This window comes from Macrotis lagotis, chromosome 1 (assembly GCF_037893015.1).
Source record: "Macrotis lagotis isolate mMagLag1 chromosome 1, bilby.v1.9.chrom.fasta, whole genome shotgun sequence".
Taxonomy (NCBI): Eukaryota; Metazoa; Chordata; class Mammalia; order Peramelemorphia; family Peramelidae; genus Macrotis; species Macrotis lagotis.
In genome coordinates, this window is record NC_133658.1 from 19,305,852 (window position 1) to 19,329,553 (window position 23,702).

Sequence of the window (23,702 nt, forward strand, 5' to 3'; positions counted from 1 at the left end):
AATACATAGTCATAATAAACTTCTTCAATAAAGTTATTCTTTGATTGTTCACTGTAACTTAGAAATAACTTCTATTGTTCCAAAGACAGTTAACACAGATGACAACCTGAATGGTCCTAATGTACTGATTATGTTTTTGTTGGTTTTGCTTTTTGTTTATTTTTTGTCCTTGCCAAGAGAGGTTTATTCCTAGAGTGGCCATAGGATAGTGTGCTTGCTGGACCCAAGAGACTTTCATAGACTGACATATAAGGTTCAAAATCCATATTGGTGAAGGGCTTAAATAAACCTACTTCAGCGATCTTGGAATTTCTGAAATATTTATATTTACAAGGTAGTGTTGAAGGAAAAAAGAGGGGTTTCAGTCATAGAGGCAAACAATAGAAATAACCCATTAGTTTTCACATAATATTAATTGCACTGGTTGTAATCAGAGGAGTTCCCATGCATGTTGATTCTGTCTAGCAAATTTATGTAGTATATAGTACATAGTGTATAGTACATAGTACATAGTACATAGTATATAGTATATAGTTTATAGTATATAGTATTTAGTATATAGTATATAGTATATAATTTATAGTTTATAGTATATAGTACATAGTATATAGTATATAGTATGTAGTATGTAGTATGTAGTATATAGTATATAGTATGTAGTATGTAGTATATAGTATATAGTATATAGAGCACTGGGCTTAGAATCAGGAAGGTATCTTACCTTAGACTAAGTGATCCTGGGTGAGTCAATTAACCCTGTTTGCTTCAATTTCCTCACCTGCAAATGAGTTGGAGGAGGAAATGGCAAACCTTTCTAATATCTATGCCAAGAAAATCCCAAAATGTGAAGTCCCAGCAAATTGGGCATGGTTGAAACAACTAAACAATATCTACAAAACAGAAAACCATGGAAAATTCTTACAGATTCTGGCTCTATCAAAACTGAGGCACATTTATGAATAGTCTTCACATTCTTGAACCAACAAAAAAAAGTTTCCTTCTATAGTTTTCCATGAAGAAAGAGGACATAATTTTTAATACTAAACAAATCTCCAATATTGTTACACGGTAGTTTCGACAGGAATTCTTTAGTCTATGCAACAATGAAGAAAAGTATCATGCAAAGAATTAAGAGGTAGATGGGAGCTGCAGTGGCTCTGAGAAGAAGAATGAGAGACAAGGATGTCATCATGCCATATGGAAGAAGAGGTGGCTGGGTCACATGTTAGGACCTAGGGATGCTAGAGACAAGCAAAACCTTTCACGGTATCTTGAGATGTTGGGAAAAACCAAAGCTGTCCCAAGAGTCAGATGGACTCCATGTGGTGCATTTGTGGGTGGCCATGGGCAAGAGTGGCATTGAAGGGATCTGTCTCACTTCAGATCGCCGGAGGGAACTTCCAGACTCCTGAGATCACAGACCCACAGGAGAATTGCAGTGGATGAATCCGAGATACAAAAATCAAGAGATCCTTGAATCCCAGACAAGTCATCAGGACTCTGGGAGCTGGCCTGAAGGAAACAGTCTGTTGCATGTTCATTAGTGGGCGGGGTCCTGGGGCTCCTGGTGATGAGGAAGATGAGGCCCCTGGAGAGCCGGGCGCAGTTCAAGAAGACAGCTGGCCATAGGCTGCAGAGATCCGTCCGGTTCGATGACGCAGCGCACTTGTCAGTTCAAAAGGCAACTGACCACAGGCTGGAGAACCTTCTTGGTTCCCACAACCACGACGCAGGCGCCACCAGACTTAGCAGTTACCAAAAAAGATCATCCTGTTGGTCCTTCATTTTTGAAGAAGACGGGACGGCGGGGAGGGGAGGCCAGGCCGAGCTCTTCAGCAGGATTTGACTGAGGGGCCGGGCCTCCAGGCCGGCCCCGCGGCCTCCTCCGGGGCCGGCCGGGCCCCCTGATCTGGAATGACCGGCGACGGCCCGTCCGAGGCCTGAAGCCCCGCAGGGACAGTGTCCGGCTTCTGAGGCGCCGCTGCAGCCCCAGGCCTGCCGACTTGAAGGCCGGCCTCCCGTCCAGCCGCCCCCCACTCCAGCAAGGCAGCTGCTGGAGAGACGTCCAGGGACTGCAAAAAGCCTCACACATCCGCCGTCCTTTCCTGCTTGGGTATATTGGGAGAAGCTGTGCTCCAGAACTTCCCACAGCAGGTCTTTGGAGTAAGCCAAGAGATACCCTGTTAGGAAATAGCACTGGTGAAGTTCCTGCTCGCCTTGCGTTTGTTGTAGTTTGGGGTTTTGGTTTTTTACCAGAATTCATTCCAATGTATTTAATACAATGACTCAACCTTTCCCAGCTCCCATAGACTCACAATACGAATACCTTCATTGGGACTTGACAGTGGCTAGATGTGAAAACAAAGTTTTGCCCTAATGGTGCTAATAGAAAGGCCCTAGAGAGGAGCTAAACCATCCATAGAGGACTGTGTGCTATGAAGGACTCTGAAATTCCCTTTTTTGTAAAATGGTAAAAAGAGGGAGTTGGAAGTGATCTTTACACGTAGCTCCAGGGGCAGCTAGGTGGCGCAGTGGAGAGAGCACCGGCCCTGGAGTCAGGAGTCCCTGGGTTCAAATCCAGCCTCAGACACTTAATAATGACCTAGCTGTGTGGCCTTGGGCAAGCCACTTAACCCCATTTGCCTGGCAAAACAAACAAACTTAAAAAAAAAAAAGAAAAGAAGTTCTGAGTTAAAACAGCTGTTCTACTATTCCCTCTCTGTGTGCCTCAGGCAGCACTTTATATCTCTTGACCTCCTGGATTCCTTATATGATAAATTCATATAGTTGAAAGGGAGTTCAGAGACCATCTGGTCCAAACTCATCATTTTGCAGGTGAGGGAACAGAGGTCTTGAAAGGAAAACTCATGTACCCAAAGTCACACAAGTAGGAAGCATCAGAGGCGGGCTGATGCCCAGGCCTGATTCCAAATACAGATGCATTCTCTACTCAACCACACAAACTATCCCAGTGATTTCTCTAATCTGAAGGTCTCAAGATTATAGTGTGCACTTGAAAATATCATTAAGGATAGACTAAGGAACCAGCATAGATTAATGAATAGATCAATGGAATTGAAATGTAGACCATCTTTTCTCACACATTTGCTAGCTATCAGCCCTGACCTGCATGCCTCAGTTTCCAATTCTGTAAAATGAGAATAATCATAGCATCTATGAAGATGAAATGAGACAACATGTAAAGCATTCCGTAAACTCCAAAATACATAGTGCTATTCTTATCATCATCAACAAGAGCTGGTTTGAAACTTCTTTAGCTGTTCCTTGCCCCTGAGTCTCCTCTAATGCATCTCCCACACAGCTGCCATCATCTACTTCTCTGGGTTCCTAGGCCTGCAGTGAGCTCAGATATCCTGGCTTCTCACCATGACTGAAGTTTGCAGAGCATGGTAACTACACAAAGTTACTTGACATGCATTATCTCATTTTACTTTAACAATAACCTTGTGTTTGCTTTGAAATATGTCTTGCTCTAATCCATTGCATATATTGAAAGTAAAAGCAAACAAAAGGGGAAGGGAACCATATTATTATCCCCATTTCATAGATTAGTATCTCAGAGAAGAGAAGTAACTTGTTTAGGGTTATGTGGCTATATGATGTCTGAGACAGAATCAGAATCCAGTCTTCCCAGTTCCAAGAATAAAGTACTTTCATTTCCTGAAACTTCTAGCCCTTCATATGGCAGTTTACACTATTTCCCCTCCAAACAAACATAGTGGCCACTATGTGCAGAAAGTAACCCTTTGGGTCAAGAATGTTCATATTTACCAAGAGCAGAGCTTCACAATCTGGGCAGGTGCCCTTTGATTGTTTCCATATGTAGAGTACCAGCAGAGGGACGATAGTCACAACAGAGAGGCAGATTATGAGGGGGAGCTTACTTTCACCTGGAAGATAAGATCATCAGGAGGTGAGGTTATGTGAATTAGGTCACTTAGCAGTGGTTCTGGAACACAGTAGGAACTCCATAATGCTTACTGACTGCCTGACTATGTGGGACAGGCTGATAGGAAGAAATGCTTCCTCTAGAACAATGGATAGAGAACTGGAAGGGACCTGAGGGGAGGCCTTCCACCCTATTTTCAGGTGAGGAAACTGAGACCAAGAAAGAGATAAAGGAGGCCAGATCAAGCAAGATCAATGTCTTCGTTTTACAGATGAGGAAACTGTGCTAAAGCAGATGGAAAGGATCATGGAGCTAGATCAGTAAGGTATCACAAATATAGCCATCTGCTCCAAACTTCTGACTTAACAGATGGGTAAACTGAGGTCCAGATAGTTAAATATCTTGTCCAAGGTCAGACAGGTAGCAAGTTGTGGAAGTGAGATTTGATCTCAAGTACTCTAAGTCTAAATTCATTTAACAATTCACCACACCACTAAGTCACTGCTTGATGATTCTATGATTACTAGAAAGAGAAATATTTAAAATATTTAATATAGTTATTAGAAAAGGAGAGAAAAGATGGTAGGGCCAAAAAGTAGATAAATTAATTCCACTATCTTGCCCACTCCACTTAACTATCCAATGGAAACTGGGGCCCTAGAGAGGAAAAGCAGTTAGTAAGCCTCAAAGTCATGATTAAAAATCTAGATTTCTGCTTTCTCATTCTGACCTTTTCCATTCACTAGAATGTGGGCTATGGTTTTTGTGAGGGAAGGTTAGGAGGTGAGGGTGTAGTGTGAAATGGAATGAAAACTCCTGGAATTTCCAGCCCAGCTCTCTCTTTTACTACCTGTACAAATCTGAACAAGCCCTAATTTCCCTGGGTCTCAATACTTCACTTATAAATGATAAGAGTTGGAGTAGGTGACCTCTGAGTTACCTTTCAGTTCTGGATCTATGAGCCTGTATACCTTCCTGAGTCTCAGTTTCCTCACCTGCAATTGGATTCAGTGACCTCTGAGACCTCTTCTAGGTCTCAGTCTATGATCTCTGACTTGAGTTAGAGTCCTGTTCTATCCACCATAAAAACATGTAGTCTCATGAGACTTACTTTTCATATTCATTTTATCACCTCATATATCACCTTCCTTCTCTGAGACTCAGTTTCTTCATCTGTAAAATGACAATGACTTTCTACCTAAGGATGATGAGAGAAGTCTCCACTTATTATTGCCTTATAAAATGGAAGGAGCTAGGAGAGGATAAGATTGATTTCAAGAAATTTTACTGAGGGATCCACCTTTATAATAATATTAAATTGAAAATTCAGTTTCCTTGCAATAAAACCATGCTGTCTTTCTGTTTGTTACTTAGCAGGAATTAGGAAAGTCCTGTCTATATTAAAGGGTTAAAAAGGAAATCAAATTAGGTACTTGTTTCATATCCTTAGAAAACTAAAACCAAAATAGAGCAGTGTGGTTGAAAGAAGGGAAGTCTTGACATGTAACCAGGTTGGCATTGAGGGTAACTGAAAGTCAGGGTATCACAAAAACAAAAAAATTCAGAACTACAAAGGACCTTAATATCCACTAAGTTATTGTCTTTTAACCCACCATGAAAAAAACAATTCTCTGACTAGTACCCTTCTTAAGGAATTTAATATTGAGAATCAAAACCTTGATACGACGTCTTAAAGCACATATCACTTCTACTTAGCTCTAACTGTTGAATTTTTCCCTCCCATCCAGCATCCATTTGTCTCCTTTTCGATCCATTGCTTCTGGTCTTTCTGGGACTATAACTTCCCTCTTCCTGAGAACTTCTAAAAAACTAGAATAAATGTATTATGCTCTCCTTGCCTACTGCCCTCCTTATGCCTCCAGTTTTCTTTCCTTCAACCTAAATATCCCCCATTTCCTCACTAAATCCTCATAAATCATGGACCTAAGATTAGTGAATGTGGAACAGTAGAAAGAACCAAAGATATGAATTCAAATTCTCCCTTTACCATTTATTACATGTGTGGTCATGGGTAAGTCACCCCAGGTCCCTGGCCTGTGTAAGCAAGACTTTTCATAAACTTGATTCCAAATAGTGATCAATCATAATACTTCTGATGCTGTCTGCCAAGACCAGAGTGCAAGGGGACTATGGCAGCAACCTTAAACCTGAGAGCCTCCATGCCCTTAATGTGACCCAAGAACACCTTAGCTTTGGGTGTGCTGGTTACCGTAGTTTTCGCTTTTCTTTGTGCTACCACTTTACACTGTTGTCTTTCCCTTGCTGTCCAGTAAATCCCCAAGTCAGAATGGTACAGTCAATGGTGTTCAAGGAGAAAAGCAGAAAACAGGCTGCCGGTACAGATTAGGCTGCAGAAAGACTCTTAGTAGGAAATGTGGAGTGGAAATGGAGAAAATGAATTACTTTTGGTTTTCAGACGGCTTTCTTTGTATGTACATGTGAAGGTGGTCACTGATTCATTTGTATCATTGTATCCCCAGACTCTTTCCTAAATGCTAAAATGGAAGCTCTTTGAAGGCAGGGAATGATTTTATTTTTGTCATTGTCTTCCCAGCACCTACTTTGGTAGACCAGGAAGTTGGGTAATAAAAACTTGGTGATGGCTTGTGAAGGATTAGTGTATGGTCTGGGATGGCAACATAATGTGTTGTAAGATGTAAGAAACAAATCACTGGGAATGGTTTCCAAAATTTGGGGTTCCAATCCTGATAACAGTTTTTTTCCACCTAGAGGACCTTGGCAAAGTTCCCCCCTTTTTTTCTGGACTTCAGTTACCTCAGCTCTGAAATGAGGGTGTTGGAATAGTCAATTTATGATATCCTTTCTAGCTCAAAATCCATTTTTCTTTCCTATATGACATGATCAAACTCTCCCATTGCCCCCTTCTCCTTTAGAGATATTTCCATGTCCCCCTTCCCCTCTGCCAATAGCTTCTACCTACCTACAGAAGGTTTATGGATTGGATAATTCAGTGCAATCGTTGTGTTGAGGACTGGATGGTGAATTGTACAAAACGGTGACCAATCCTTGAGGAGCTGGACAGGGTTGTAGGTGAAGTTGCTGATGACAGTCACAGTCTTGTTAGGATGCCAAACATATGACAGATGTGGTATCATCACCAAGTCATCTGACTGGTCCCAGGAGATCCTGGGGGCCGGTTTTCCTGTTGCCTGGCAACTCACTGCCACTACATCGCCTTCTTCCCGTGTCAGGAGTTGTGCATCCACTTTGGGTTTTGATATGGCTGTTGGTATAACAAAAGAACCCTAATTAAAAGTCCTGAGAAATCAAAGTGAGGAGACCAAAACCTCAGCCTTTGCCCACCCCACCCAGAAGCCATGCTACTAGTACTGTGACTCAACGCAGTAGTGGAAATCCTTGATTTATACTAAGTATAGATCAGCTAAAGAAATCAGACGTGGGACTAGCATAATAGCTATGTTCCAATATTTGAAGGATGGTAAACTTGGAAGAATTTGACTTTTTCTTTTTAGCCCTCGAAGACAGAACCAGGGATCATGGGTGGGTGGTTAAGGGAAGCCAGTTGTGAAGAGACAAATCTAGGCTTGAAATCAGATAATAAACCAAAGGCAGAAAAGTTCCTAGCAATTCAAACTGTCCAAATTTAGAAGGGACCCCTCTTTATGAGGTTAGGGGTTCCCCTTTATTGAAAATAAATCTCTGAGCAAAGACTAGATGACCATTTGTTGACTTTGGTCCTTGGAATTTTACTTCAGACATAGGTCAGAATAGAAGATCTCAGAGCATCTTCCCTTGAGTTACTGCCTTCTCTCCCCAGAGTCTTCTATCATCTAAGCCTAGGCCAAGCTTCCAAGGGCTTTCCCTCAAGAGCAGTTGAACTTGCCCCTAGGGAAAGGAGGAGCTATTACATCTGAAATTAAGTCCTTTTTGGTCTATCAGCTAGAAATGGAGGAGAATCTCATCCTCTAACATGGCCACACAGAGTGTTTCCAAAAATTGTAACAAATGTGGTTTAGTGAATAGAATGCTAACAGACAGAAGCAACCTTGATGGGAGCAACTCCTCTTGACAGTCCAGAATGCTAAAACAATTAACAAAGCAAAACAGAATACACAGGAAAAAAAAAACACCCTTACCAAATCTGATGAATTTTATAAAAATTATCTCTTATGTATCTCTTTCCCTTAATCTTAATTCCTCATGCCAAAAATGACTAATTTGTAAATACATTTAACAAAATATGTATGTAAAATGCTAATCTGACCCCTACTGAGGGGAGGAAAGGCGGGAAAGGAAGGGTGGAGGGAAATTTTGTAACTTGGAAATATGCACAAATGGATGAAAATTTAAAAGATGAATGAATTAATTTTTTAAAAGCTGGAAAAGAGAAGGGAGATAAAAAGAAAACACTAGTGTAGAAAAGAGGAAGAAGAGAGTACAATGCTGTATTTCTTTATGGTGTGATGAATATCAAAAGATGGAGGTGGGGATGGGCAAAGCAGGAATCTGATGAACCAAATTCATATCTAAACGCCATAAAGGAAAGTTAAACACTATAATTAAGTGTGAAATATAGCAAAGAAAATAAATAGAAAGGCTAAGAAATAGGGTTTGACTTGGAGAGGAAACTAGTGCAAGCAAAATACATTTGCTAATACCAAAGAAGGTTGGAAGATTAAAGAAGAAAAAGAAACATAAAGGGCAAAATAAAGGATTCTAAAAGCTAATGGAATATCATCAATTGGAGAATGGCTGGACTAATTGTGCTAAATGAATCTAATGGAATATTATATATATAATAAATAATGAAAGAAATTATTTTTAGAAATCCTAAGTATTATGAACTGATGCAAAGTGAAGTGATGAGAACCAGGATAATAATTTACACAATTTAAAGAAAAATTAACTAGAAAGTATTAGAATATTAATTGATAAAATAAGCAGCCATGTCTCCAGAGGACACATGATAAAATATGTTATCACCTTCCAGACTGTGAGGTGATGAATTCAAGGAGCCAAAAGAGACATAATTTTGAACACAGCCTCTATTTCTAAGTTTTTATTTAATTGTACTTATTTGTTACAAGTAGGATATTTTTGTTTGTTTGCTTCACTAAATTTTTAAATTAGGAGTGGAGAAAGACTAGCAACAGTGGTGCCTCCTAAATCCTATAGCCCCAAAAGAGAAGGCCAATAGAAAGTATTTAAAATGTACAGAAGGGAACAGAAGGAAGTTTAGAGGGAAAAGTAAGGAGGACAGTATAATTATTCTAAACTTTTTTTAAGAAAACAGTATGTAGGGGTGGCTAAGTGGCACATTGGATAAAGCACAGGCCCGGAGTCAGGAGTACCTGGGTTCAAATCTGATCTCAGACACTTAATAATTACCTAGCTGTGTGGCCTTGGGCAAGCCACTTAACCCCATTTGCCTTGCAAATACTAAAAAAAGAAAGAAAGAAAACAGCATGTAATTAAGATCTGTAGTTTTATCTATAATCCTCTTTTTCTTTTTTTGTGATGTACTGAGAAATACTGGGTTGTATTGGAGTGGGGCTTATAAAATTTGGAAAAGTTAAAGCAAAAACAAAATGAAATTATGTTGCCCTTTAAAAAATGTATGATAACAGAGTCAAGATCTTTATTTGAGTCCTCCCTCTGATACTTTGAAACTATGGGATCATGGGAAAGCTTCTTCACCTCTCCTAAGTCTATTTGCCTCATTTGTCAAATGAAAGGGTTCATAACATGGTCTCTTTCTGTTTCTCAGTCTTCTTACACTTTCCTCCCCTTCCCACCCTCTGCCATCCAGTAATCTAGTAACCCTGGCCTTCCACACACACAATACTTTATCTCCTACCTCTAGGTGTTTGCATTGACTAGTCTCTAAGCCTGGAAAGATTTTCTCTCTTCATCACTTCTTTTTAGATTCCCTGACTTCCTTCAAAATCTAGAAAGTCTTTTCTGGTTCTACCTCCACTAGTGCTTTCCTCTCTGAAATTGCCTTCCATCTACTCTATAAGTATCTTTTCTTTGTTTTTTAAGCTGTTATTTCTATTTTAATTCAACCAGTTATAATGGTCTCCTTGAGGGCAAGGCTCATATTTTTGTCTTTATTTTGTATCAATTATGCTGAGTACATAGAAAACACTTTAAAATGTTTGTATACTGATTGTCTTGTCTCTGAGGTCCTTTGTGTCTTGAATATGATATATCTATGATATATCTGTACATACATTTATGATACATTGTTTTCTGATACATCTTTTCTAGTGAACTGGCTGTCCTAACAATAGGACACTAGTGAAAATCAGTTTCCTTTTTTTGTGGAGTTCTCATATATCAGATGATTTCTTTCTATAACTAAGAGTTTCATAATAGTTGGAAGTGAGTGCTATCCTTCCTCTCCTCTGCCTTGGGACCAGTGGAATGCAATTATGCTCATGGGCACCAAATAGTCTAAGAAAAGACTAGAAGAGTTTGAGTCTGAGTTATGTACCATTACAAATAAAGGGAAGACGAACAAGATAATTTCTAAAGTGTTTTTTCTCATTTAGAAGTTTTTGTTTAATGACCTTTGAAGAAATTTTCCGGAACTTCCCCTCCCTCCAGCAAGCTAGAAGGTCATAAATCTAAGCTATCTCCTAAACTCAGCCAGTGATAGGGGCAAGAGGATGATCAAGAGTGAGCCATGTGTTCTCTTTGAGAATCCATTAGCCTGATACTAGAGTAAGGATATGGAAAGTAATTAGTTCATATCCTCGTAACTTCAAAGAACTACATTGCTGGATGACTCTTTGAAAGTAGAGATTATTCAGTTATCTGTATTATTTGTATACTCAGCCTAGTACTACACCTATCTTTATATACTCCTTGTCTATTGTTGATTCATTGACTCTAGACGATCATCTTTGGCAAGGACTTTGGAGACCACTGGAGCATGGATCCTTTCTACAACTCTGCTTGGTGAGTTGACTTTGGTTGATTCAGACACTTCCCAAAGCAGCCTTCTTTACTTTGAGACTGTTCTAACTGTTAGATCTGTAATTATTATCCACACAAACCTATCTCTTTCTGACATGCACCATTCAGGTCTCTGAATCCCAGGTGGTCTATTCTTTCCAGTTCTCTTCTAAGGACAGTTAGGCAAAATAATTAAAGAAAGTAGTAAGTTTTGACATCCTCATCCCTTTAAGTCTTTTATCTTCCAGGCTAAACATCCCTTTGCATATAAACCACTCAACTCTTGCTCAAAACAAAAATCAGAAACTCCCATATCTTCCAGATCACACTTGGGATTTTCCTCCTTAGCCCATAACAGAAGAAACGATTGCCTCATCCCCTCATTTCTTTGAGAGGGTAGAGAAATCTGTTGATTATTATTGGTAGGAATTGGAGAGAGGGGAAAAAACCCAAGGGTATTATCCTTGAATTCCCCTTATCTTCTTTGATCTTGCAGTATAATTATCTACTACAACTTTGGTTACATCTCACTAATACTAGCTAACAGTTACACAATACTTTCAGACTAAAACTGTACTTTCCCTCCAACCATCATTTCAGACAGGTAATGTTACTATCATTTTCCCTACTTTACAGAGAACCTAGAGGTTCAGAAATACAATTCACTCATGATCTCATAGCTATTTATTTATCTGAATTGAAATTGGGACAAAAGTCTCCTGACTTCAGGTTTATCTTTATTTTACATTATATGAGTACAGGTTGTCTCTCCCAAAGAATGGGAGCTACCTGAGGGCATCAGCACTTAGAACAGCTCCTCACATTTTATAAGTTGATCCCCTTAAGTAGGGTCAGAGATATGAAGAATTGGTAGTGACCGAGAATTTCATGACTTGCTACCATCCCAACCCCCCCATCTTTCCTTTTTTGTAGGAGGGATAATGAATAGGATGTTGGAATCATTGCTGTCAGGAATACCTGAGTCCAAATTGTGTCTCAGATAATTACTAGGTATGTGACAAAGGAAAAATCATCAAATTTCCTCAAACCTCAGTTTCCTTATCTGTAGAATGAGAATAATAATAGTAACTATTCCCCCAAAGACTCCCAGAGTCTCCAAGAGTGTAGATAATGCTACATAGTGTTTTTAAAAAGTTTTGATTACTACAGAAACCAGTGTTTAGAGATGTGTAGTGACCTGCTCATGGTTACTCAGTTAATTAACAGTATAGACAAAACCTGAAGGTCATTATTTTTCCTCTTACCCAGTGTCTTTCTACATTATAATGTCTCTCTGACAGGACTTCCCTTCCCAAGACGTTGCCCATCTTGACCTCCACTTTTTCCCCTTCCATTTCCCTTGGTCAGCATATTTCCTCTGAAACAATTTAGTCACTTCCCAGCATAGCACATATTAGGTCAGCTGTTTAAATTGAAACCATAATTGACTATAATGGGTGGAGATCTCAGGATCCTAAATATAAAGTAAGGGGAAGTTACTGGGCTAAGGTCAAGGAGCTGGCTGGTGGTACCACTAGAATTAGAACCCAGCTCTGCTGCCACTTAGGCCAAGTGCTTAAAAATTGAATACTTATCTTCCATTTTTCTTATCTCCTGAATGACACATGTATAACCTCTTTGGAACAAGCAGACATGCAGAGTTAAGGAGAACCTTCATAATCAGTGACTATTTAGCACATCTCCTCTCCTTTTGTGTAGACAAGAACACTAAAGCCAAGAAAGGCTAAGGGAATGAGGGGATATCAACAATGAGATTCGAACTACTCATTCTACTGTAGCATGGTCTTCATCTAGTCCAACACATTTTACAGATTAGCAAATTGAGATTCTTAAGGAAGCCCCTGGTAAAGTCAAAATTTGAGGCCTGGAACTTTGACTGACGTAGTAATAGGATCTCAGTTATGGCACAGAAAGAACTTCAGAAGCTATCTAGTTCACCTTTTTTTTAAACAAATGAGAAAACTAAGATCAAGGAGGAAAAGCATATGGGGGGGGGAGTTAGAATAGTAAACAAGTACAGGGGAAAGACAAAAATGTACTCATGCCCTCCTAAACACTGTAGTTACTGCTTTTCCAATCGAAAATCTGCCTTATTTTCTACTTTCTATTTGGTAATAATGCCATTTCTTCAGTATTTCAATTAAGATTTGCCCAACTCTTGATTCCTAACAGAGCTATGGGTATGATGGTATGATTATTTTAATCCACATCTAACAGATAAGGATACTGAGCTCTGAGACCTGCAATGATTTATCTAAAGTCTCACATCAAGGAAAATTTAGAGTCAGGATTTGAACTCTTGTTTACAAATCTACCACAAGCCAAAATTATCAAAATCCCAGTTTGCCCTCCTGCCATCTGTGATTGGATAAAACTTAATTTCTTTCCCTCTTACCTATTTCCTTTTTTTTTCTTTTTAGTAGAAAAATGTTCTACTCTCTGTCTTATAAATTTGAGGTCCTATCCCCTTCCTTCTCTTCATAAAAGAAATCTCTTCTTTTGCACATTGTTCTTTGCTGTACTTAGCATGCTGGACAGATTCCTGTTTGTATTCACTGTTCTTGATGTGGTTCCTAGAGAGAGGGACAGTTAACTTTCCCTAATTCATTGGACTTGATAGCTCATCATCTCCAATTCCTACCACCACCAAACTCAATTGTTAATTGGATAATTCCACCTGGATGTCCCATAGTCACCTCCAATTTAATCTATCTAAAACCGAATTCTTTGTGCTTGTACCTAAAACTGACTCTTCCTCACTCACACAGCCAATCACTTTCAAGTTGTGTCTTCATTTCTTTCACAAAATCTTTGACATATATATATATATATATATATATATATATATATATATATATATATATATATTGCTTTTTTCACTCACATGGCTCTCTAGTTCAGGTCTCCATTACTCCTCATACAGAGAAGGGAAAGGAAGGGAAAGAAGAGAAGGGAAAGGAAAGAAAGGGAAAAGGAAACAAAAAATGAAGGGAAGGGAAGAGAAGAGATGGATGAAAACCTCTCTTCCATGCTGTAAAATTTAGGTCAGAAACTATTTCTATTTTTTTCTTGTACCACCTGGTGTGTAGCACAATGTAATTTTTTAATAAGTGTTGGTGATTAATCACATCTGGCATTCATATAGTGATTTGAAGTTTACAAATTTCTTTTCATATAGGGCATTATGTGAGACTCACAAAACCTCTGTGAGGTAGATGTGCTTATATGGTTATTCCCATTTTACAGATATGTTGACTGCTGCTCTGAAAGACCAACCTATTTGCCTGGAGTCACAAAGCTAAAGAAACAGTCAAATGGCCCAGATATTCCCAATTCCACCTTTCCATGTTGCCTTAGCAAATAAAGTCTTTTTTTTCAAAGGTGAAATAATTATGAAAATTTGATAAAATAGTTCCAAATTTTTTGTGAATGTTCCCTTCTTATTCATGCTAAATCTAAATTCCAAATATGTCCCATTTTAAGTCATTTTTGCTCCTTGCTAAGAAACTGTATTTCCTTGAAATCACAAATTTGAGATCCAACAGTGACTTCAGAGTTAAATCCATTATGGAAGGCATTCTCCCTACAACAATAACTATAATGTTGTCTCTAGAATATTACTTAAGGAAATTTGCTAACCATTCTGTATCTCTGCAGAGCCCAAACTTGAAGCTAGTTCCCTCACAAATGCACTTAACGTTCAATACCTTAGTTAAATTTTCATAAAAATTAAACTAAGGAAAGGAAATGAAAACTCTTAAAGATCTCTTGGACCCAAAGTAATTTATTTCAGAAGTCAGGGAAGAACGTAATATTAATAGGGATGGACAAATATGAACTAGGTTTGTCCTCAAGGTGTCTGCATTCTCCAAAAAATGTGATATGAATGTAGGTCTGGAAAGAAGGGAGGAAACCTTAAACTTCAAAAAGTAGAAAGAAAATGGGAAGAGATCTCAAGCTGTAACCCGAGAAACTGAGCTCAGATTGGGGATCTGCCATTATTTGCCTTTGTAAATTTGGTTAAGTTCAAAAGGGTTCACAAGACCTTCTTTGGGCCTCGATTTCACATCTTAAAATGAGGGGTTGAATTCCATGACCCCTCAGCTCCTTTCCAGCTTTAGAGTTATGAGCCTGATTCCCTGGAACTACAAGATGTCTTATGCTCCTTCCTATGATAAAAATAGGATCCTTTAATGGTCCCTGGGATCATGAGAACTTGATCATCTAGTCATGCTATGTGTGTGGTGGAAAGACATGAGATTACACGAGGCATTTAAATATTTCCAAGAGGAATGGAAGCAGAAGGGGGTCAGAAAGGAAATAGGATGTGACCATGAAGTCATTATCTCTGTGCCTGGAGCACCTCCTCCCATGCAATGAACTCCTTGGAATGATAGAGAGATAGATAGAGATATATAGATATGAATATGTATGGCTAGAGGAAATACATAAAAACTCAAAGAAAATTTACATATTGATAAATTTATATCTATATCTATATATACACTCATGTTTGTGTGCATACACACACAAATACACACACACACACATGACTATTCCTCAAAGTCTTAGTATAGTTTAAAGCTCAAAATGCTTATACTTTGAAGGTTTTATACTGTCCTGCCTCCAAGAATACCATGTATTTATATATGCATCAAGTTAGTTAGCTCTCAGTCTATCCATCCATTTTTTCTTCTGTATATGATATCTATCTGACTGGCTATCTTTCTACCAATTTCTGCATCTATCTATAGTTCTATTTCTCAATCAATTTGTCTAGATATCCATATCTTTTTATTAATTCATCAATTTATCATTTGTTTCCTGTCTCCCTAAATTTCTTTATCTCTCTATTAGTCTATCCATTTATATGTATCTTGTATCTCTAGTTCTGTCAGTCTTATCAATTTGCACATCCATCAATTTCTCTATCAATTTGTCTATCCATCTATATCCATTTCTGTGTCTCTGTCTCTCTGTTTCTCTGTATCTCTCTTTGTCTCTGTCTCTCTCTGTCTCTCTGTCTCTGTCTCTCTCTGTCTCTCTGTCTCTCTGTCTCTCTCTCTCTCTCTCTCTCTCTCTCTCTCTCTCTCTCTCTCTCTCTCTTTTTCTCTCTCTCTTTCTCCCCCTGTATCAACTTCTTTAGGGTAGGGACTTATTTTTAATATGCTCCTCACCTGACTCAGTACCTACTATTAACAGGTTAATAGCTATTGGTTGATTGATTGAATAATCCAGTTTAGCATCCAATCCTGTTTCTGACTAATTCCAAGGAAGATTCAAGATACAAATTCTCCCTCTGAAACTCAGGGACTGGGTAAGTCTGGAAATATCACTTAACCTTTCTATGACTTATTTTCCCTTACCACTAACATGACAAGAATAATATTTAAAGGGAACACTTCATAAAAGTAAGTCGTGATGTGCCACCTAGTTAGGAATGAGCAATTTTTTCCTCTGGGAAGGAGCATTCCTTAGGACCTCTGATCTGTATTAGTGTATTATCAAATTCAGTAATCAAGTTGAATCTGTGTAGGGTAAACTGATGGAGAAATGGCCCCTTTATAATAATATCACCAATTGAAATATTCACAGTGCTTTACAATTTACAAAAATATACTTTCTGTAAAATTATTTTACTTCAGCTTCAAATCAACTGCAGGCCAGTGGGGAAGAATTAAATAAGTGTAACTATTCCCACTTAACAGATGAAGAAACTGAGTTTCAGAGAAGTTAACTGATTTTGTAAGAAGAAAAATTTGAATCTGATCTTGCCCCAGCACTTGACTTTTCCTATCACTTCAACCTTCTAAACCCTTGACAGAATCTGTACCATCTGAAATCCCCACCCATAAAACATTTCCCTCTGAGTGGTGGTCACCAGAATTCTTGTTACTGGAAAGACCTCAGATGGGTTTCCCTTTCCCTCTTGGCCTTGGTGCCTTCTTGGTTCAATTTAGAACTCCATACTACACATATTAAGGAAGCTGATTAGGTGCCAAGTTGCAATCTATTTTCGTTTACAGTGCCAAAGAAACTAAAATGACAATGCAATAACTTTGTCACAAGAAACTTCCCTAATTCTCTTTCCCAGTAGTTTTGACACTAAGATTTTCAACACAGAAAAAGGTCATTAAACCCATTATCTACTAGTATTGCTCAGAAGCCTTAGTATGAAAAAATTAAGTTAAAGAATTATGGGAGGTGACTTCCCAGTTCAATTTGATCCATGTCCATTGTCCACAGGATTATAGATCTTAGACATAGATAGGAGGTCAGAGGCTACTTAGCCAAGTCCCTTCATTTTACAATTGAGGAAAGAGTTTAATTGAGTTGCCCAAGGCCAAAACAGTAGTAAACAAAAAAGGCAGTCTTATTACACATGTCCTTTGACTTGAAAATCAGTGCATTTTCAAAAGTCTTTTCTGTGCCTCAACTTCCCTACCTATGCAATAGAATTATTTTTTGTTTGTTTTTGCAAGGCAATGGGATTCAGTGACTTGCCCAAGGTCACAAAGCTAGGTAACTCTTAAGTGTCTGAGGCTTAATTTGAACTCAGATCCTCCTGATTCCAGGGCCAGTGTTCTATCTACCCACTGTACCACCTTGCCACCTGCGATAGAATCCTAAGACATATAGTTGAAGCATATTTTAGTTACAAAATCCTTTATACATCCCCCAGTGAAGTCCTTGAGTTTTACACCTGTCAAAAGCTGGTCTTCTAAACCAAACCTGTGATTTCTATATACCTCCTAGAAGGAGAGAATGCATAAAGATTATTCTTTCATATTATTCCTTCTGCCATTACGGGTTTTACAAACAAGAAGGCCATTATAAACCATTTTATCTAATAGCACATAATATTTCTATAGTGGTATAAAGTTTACAAACAGTTGTAGTTGTTCATCCTTTGATTCATTTGTGGTTGCATCTTTGTGACCTGACTGGGATTTTCTTGGCAAAGATACTTGCCATTTTCTTTCTGGTTCATTTTATAGATTCACAAACTAAGGAACACAGCTAGAAAGTGTTTGGTTCTAGAATTGAACCTAGGTCTTTCTGACTCTAGCTCTGGGAATTCAATCCACTGTATCACCTAGCTGCCCTGGAGCTCCTATTCCAAGGCAAATCCAGGTTTTCATTACCTTATACTATCTCCCATATTTTGCACATGAAGAAATGAAAATTCCAAGAAAAACAAAGGGGAAGGTAAAGAAAGGTAACTCCCAACCCAGAATCCTGACCAACTCCTAGTCTGAAGAATTCAAGTTAATGAAAGAGAAGAAGAGTAATGCTGAGGAGGTGGAAAGGTGGGAAGACTGAAGTGTTCTGATTTGGAGAAATTCTATCTTTACCTCTTCTTTATTTTATTATTTTTATTGGATAAGACCAAGAGACTCATTCATATAATATTTTCACAGGATTATTGACTAAACATCTCAAGTCTCTCAGGGATGAAAGGGAAGTATTTTGTTAGGCTGAGATGAGTTGAAGAACAAGTTAATCAGCGTCTTTCCATGTTGGATCCACAAGTTTTTTTAAGGAGTTTATTTTTTGGTGGGGGGTCTCTTCAAAGATGAACATGTCATTTTCAACTAGGACGCAACTCTCATGTATTCTCTTTCTGTAATTTGTACAGGTGCTTGCCTAATTCAGGCCCCCTATGTTGTTCACCTAGACTTTTTTAATATCTATAATTTTTTCTCCAAGCACTGTGCTGTTTTTCAATATAGATCTTCACTCCTGGGATAGAATGGATCTTATTACACCTCCATTTTAGTATTAAGAACTATGGAAGAACAGAGTCTCTGAAGTGGAGAGAAGACAATTCCTCCTGTCTTCTAATTTGTCTCCCTTTCTTGAATTGATCTATGTACTCATTTGCATGTCTTAGAACCCTAACTTCCACCAAGTCAAAGATCAAAGCTAACAGTCTATAGGTATTCATTCAAATTATTTTGCATTTATCATGTTTGTGTTTATAAATGTTTATGTGTGCATGCATACAAACATAAACTATCTGTGGAAATGGTCCATCTCTCTGTCCTCCCCCCAATCCTCACTCCAAGAGGAAGGGATGATCTTATTCTGGTTTTCTGTCTTCTAAGTTTTAGCACAGTGTTCAAAACATTGTGGGTGCTCAGTAAAAAACATGTTGACCCTTCTATATTCATTAATTTGCCATACAGATGATAATTATTTCAAAAGCACAATTCTGACTATGTTTCTCTTCTACTCAAGGAACTTCTGTGGATGTCTATTGCTTTGATGATCAAATAGAAACTCTTCTGTCTAACGTTGTAAAAAGAATATTGGACTTTGAATCTGAAAACCTGGGTTCACATCCTGACTGTATCATTTACTCCCTTGGTGCTGTTCAAGAAACTTCTCTTAGGTTGTGGTTTTCTCCTCCATAAAACGAGAAGAGTAGGACTAGAAGACCTTGAAATCCCTTCCTGTCTCAGGATTTCTGAATCACTCCAAGTAGCAATATGAAAAAACAAACAAATATGCAAGTAAGCAAATAACAAACAAATAATAAATACCAAAATAATTTAAAAAAAGGATAGCAAGTAAATAAGCAAAATAGTAACAAGCAAAAAATAAAACACAATAAAATGAAATAGTGAATGAAAAATATAGATAAATAAATGAAAGAATGGATAGATAAATGAATAAATAAACTGATGGATAAAGAAAAGAAAAGCAAAAGAATAATAAAAGGATATATATATATATGTGTGTGTGTGTGTGTGTGTGTGTGTAGGTAGATATAGAAAATAGATGAATAAATAGGAAAGTAGATAACAGATGGATGGATAAAAAAAATGAGAACATGAAAATGCTTGCAAAATTTGCTTCTAATTTAGGCACTCTCAGGTTTCATGTCTTTGGCTTACTGGTCTCAGTTTCTCTAACATTGAGTATTTTGGGTTTTCTGGTCCATGAGTCAGTCTTTAGTATTTAAATCTCTTGAAAATTTTGGATTTTGGGGTGCCTTCTTAAATCCAATGTGCCCACAATCCTGACTTGGACTCTTGCTAGCTATAAGATCCAAGAAAAGTCATTCAAGACCTCTAAGCTTAGTTTCATTATAAAATTCGATTGTTAAACTTGATGACTGCTGAGACCCATCTCCCTCTTATCCTATGGTTCCTACTGGAAGTTAGAATAACATGTTGGAGAAAAGTGCTTTTCCCAGAATCAGCAAGGTCTAAAATGGAAAGATCCCAGAAACTTACTTGTTTGTGTTGGTCTTTGCATCTTGGTTTCATTTGCAAAATAAGGGAATGCAACTTGGTGATCCCCTAATGGTATTCTATTTCTAAATCTGAGATTTTGTGATCCAGTGATTCCAGCAAGGTGAGGGTCTTCATTGTGTCATGAGCATTCTAAGGTGATTCCTACATGCTTAAACCTTGGCTAATGATATTCTCCATATCTTAGACTCTATAAAAATCATAGAAGTTTTGATAAACAAGGATTGCTAGCAGCCATCTAGTCTAATTCATATATTTTGACTAATCACAAAAATACACCCAATGAGTCCCTGCTTAGAGAGCTCTGATGAGTGGGAACTGCTTCTTCTCAAAGGAATTCATTCCACTTTTGGACAGTTTTCACTGTTAGCTTGAATTTTCCTTTCCTTGTTCCCAAACCCACCAATTTCAAACTTGAATATGACACTGCAATTTGTGACCCTGGTTCTGCCCTGTTGGGTCCCATGGATCAAGCCAAATGCCTCCTCAATGAATCAGGCCTACTGGCTACTGCTGCTCCTCTCCCCTCATTCACACTACCCCATCTTTTTATCCCTTTCAGGTCTAAACATTTGCATTTCTTTTCAACTAATTCTCACATGACAACAACCAGAGGGGCATTTTACCCACCAAATTGTCCTTTTCTGTGCATCCTTTAATATCTCAATATATTTCTTAAAATTTTGGTCCCTGAAATTGAACTCAATTCTCCTGATGGGGTCTGACTAGGGCAAGGTACTGTAGATTGAGCACCATGTCTGTCATGGAGTAGACATTTAATAAAAACTTATTGGCTTGAACCCTAATTTCTTTTCTTTTTGGTTTTTGCAAGGCAAATGGGGTTAAGTGGCTTGCCCAAAGCCACACAGCTAGGTAAGTATTAAGTGTCTGAGACCAGATTTGAACCCAGGTACTCCTGACTCCAGGGCTGGTGCTTTATCCACTACACCACCTAGCTGCCCCTGAACTCTAATTTCTGAGAGCAAATCCTTTTTCAAGGTAATCCAAGGTTGAGGTAGTTTTCCCCCTTATGATTATTTATTGATTCTGTTCTAAAGTGATTTCCCCATGAACACACAACTGACAAGGGACACAAGTTGGATTTGAACTCAGTTCTTCCTGTTTCCTAGTTCAGTACTATAAGCATCCACCATTATGTTTCCTGGTGGGGAGTAAAGGTGGATATGATGGAAATGGTATTAACAGGGCCCCTCAAAGCATCACATGAAAAAATAAGGGCTTGTTTCAGAGTCCTCAAGAAGGAAGGCAAAATCCTCATCTAAACTTCAATTTATCCTATTTTCAATATGACCAGAATCCTAGAATGTCATAGCTGCAAGAGAGAGCTCAGCAGTCATCCAGTTCTATCTATAATCAAAATTACAATGCAACTACATGAAGTGCCTAATGAATCTTTCATCAGTCTTTGCTCAAAAACCACCAGTCAAGGGGAACCATCATCTCCCTACCATTTCTAGTCAGTGCTCCCAAGTAGAAAGATTGATTTCCCCCCTTTATAGGAACTGAAATACGCTCTTGGTAAATAGCCCTCATATATCACATCCCCTAAGGAACAATGGTTTTTATCCCAAAGAAGAACAAGTCTTATATTGTGAGAAAAGTTTATCTGTCCCTAGTTTCAATTTAATGACTTACCAAAAACATTCAAACACATCCTGCCTTGGACAGGTCCTATGGGGAAAACGCTGAAAATGCATCTGTAGCATCCTTCATCTTCTAAGGAGACAGATTTAAAGGTGATGGCCGAGGATTTCAAATCCCTTTGAGTCACATGTACGTGGTTGTGGTAGGATCCAAGTAATCTGGGACCATGGTTAGGGCTGTATGTAGCTATATTATCTATTGTCTGACCTTCTTTTTGCCAGGTGACTTGGAGAACATCATTCTTTGCAGACAACTGGCAGGACAAGGTCACATTCTCTCCCACAGTGCTGGTCACTTTTGTCTTGTGAATCACTTTTCCCATGCCTGAGGAGAGAAAAAAATAACAAAAAGAGTTCAATTGCATTGTGTTTCACAAAGCCCTTCTCCACAACAAATCCATGAGGTGGTTAGTGTGAGAATTAGATGGGCCAATGAAAAGATGGCTCAAGGCTGTGGACTCATATCCTAATTTCTCCATTTATTATCTCTCAATCTTGGGTAATTTTTCCTCCAATGTTAAAGGAGGGAACTAGATTCAATGACCCCTTAAATAATCTTAATCTCTAACTCTGTGATCAACTTTGAAGAAATTCAATTTCTTGATCAAAATCATTCCACTGTTGTGTCATAAATAGAAGTCAAACAATCATCTTAAAACAGCAATATCAGTGGCATTTTTCCCATTGCTGTTCAATTCAAATCATCTGACACACATCATCATCCTCTCTCCTCTCATTTCGAATTCTCAAACCTTTCCATTTCCTATGTAGTAGAATGTTCCCCAAACACCCTTTCCAGACCATTCACAAATTACCAATTCTTATGTCCTCAAGGTCTTTCTTGAAAAACCTCCAGTCACTCAGGTTGAATAATGACCCGAGGGTTTGTCATTTCTAATAACAACCTGCTAGTAATAGTTAACAATTATTATTTTATAATGTATTATTAAAATATTATCCATTTCATAAGTCAATAAATAATCATTCCTTAAGGACAAAGCTAAGCATCTAGAACTAGGCTTGGTGCTGGGATAAAAACAAACAAAATTAAATGCAATCCTACTTCAAGGAATTTACTTTTAAGGAAAGATGACAGATACACATGCAAGCACATAAAATATATATTCACAAAATATACACACAATGAATACAAAACTGAATCTTATCCTTCACAGCTACCCCCCACCCAAAGAAAGTTTGTCCCAGGTTCAACTCCCAGGTCTCTTTAAGAATTCATCAACTAAAAAGTTAGATCAGTGTCTAAACAATGTGAACCAGTGCTCCTCTCCACCCTCTCTCCCTCATCTGTTGCTTAATTCCCTTTCATCAATTGACCATACCAGCAACCATGCTCCCAGAGAGAGAAAGAACCACACACACTATCAGCAGCAGCATCATGCTTATGAAACCAAAAGAAATTCTCAGACAAATTAAGTGACTGGTCAGAAACTTCTTCCTTTTATGCTCTACGTGTTATTCACAAGACAAAAGTGGCTTGACTTGGAAATTCCAAAAATGAGAAAGTATTCTATTTGTTTCTTGAGTTTTGTGAAGAGAATTGGGTTTTTGTTCAGTGCCATACCAATCAAAATTCCAAGAAATATGTTATCAACTTGGAAAAAATGATAAGCCCATTCTTCCATGTAAAATTTTTACTTCAATAAATTAGAGAAACAACAGATAAATGAATAGAGCCTGCAATTTTAAAGAAATGAGAAAAATAACAAATTTAAAAATTCCTATTAAATACCAAAATAAAAATCCTGATAATAAAAGGAGAGATAAATAAAATTGAACATTAAAAAAAAGTCCATGGGCCTAGTACATAAAACTAGGAGAGGATTTTATAAAGTAAAATAAGACAATCCATTGGTCAATTTGATT

General features: G+C 38.1%; 1 protein-coding gene and 1 long non-coding RNA gene across 3 annotated transcripts; one reads left to right on the plus strand and one right to left on the minus strand.

Annotated features, from left to right (window-relative positions):
- The first annotated feature begins 1,647 nt into the window (after window positions 1-1,647).
- LOC141494209 (uncharacterized) lies at window positions 1,648-16,421 on the plus strand. The gene is made up of 3 exons (XR_012470377.1): window positions 1,648-2,163; window positions 10,812-10,876; window positions 16,097-16,421. It is a non-coding gene; the product is annotated as an uncharacterized LOC141494209 (long non-coding RNA).
- On the minus strand, window positions 1,961-23,213 carry LOC141494194 (OX-2 membrane glycoprotein-like). Of its 2 annotated transcripts, XM_074195305.1 has the most exons (5): window positions 23,159-23,213; window positions 21,811-22,143; window positions 6,873-7,175; window positions 3,793-3,911; window positions 1,961-2,180 (listed from the first exon to the last, which is right to left on the minus strand). In XM_074195305.1, exons 1-5 carry the CDS (start codon window positions 23,211-23,213, stop codon window positions 2,085-2,087), a joined length of 906 nt encoding a protein of 301 aa, XP_074051406.1. In that variant the 3' UTR covers window positions 1,961-2,084. The 2 variants fall into 2 exon arrangements, with proteins under 2 accessions (XP_074051406.1, XP_074051403.1); XM_074195302.1 differs by having other exon boundaries at window positions 2,092-3,911.
- Between the last annotated feature and the right edge of the window lie 489 nt (window positions 23,214-23,702).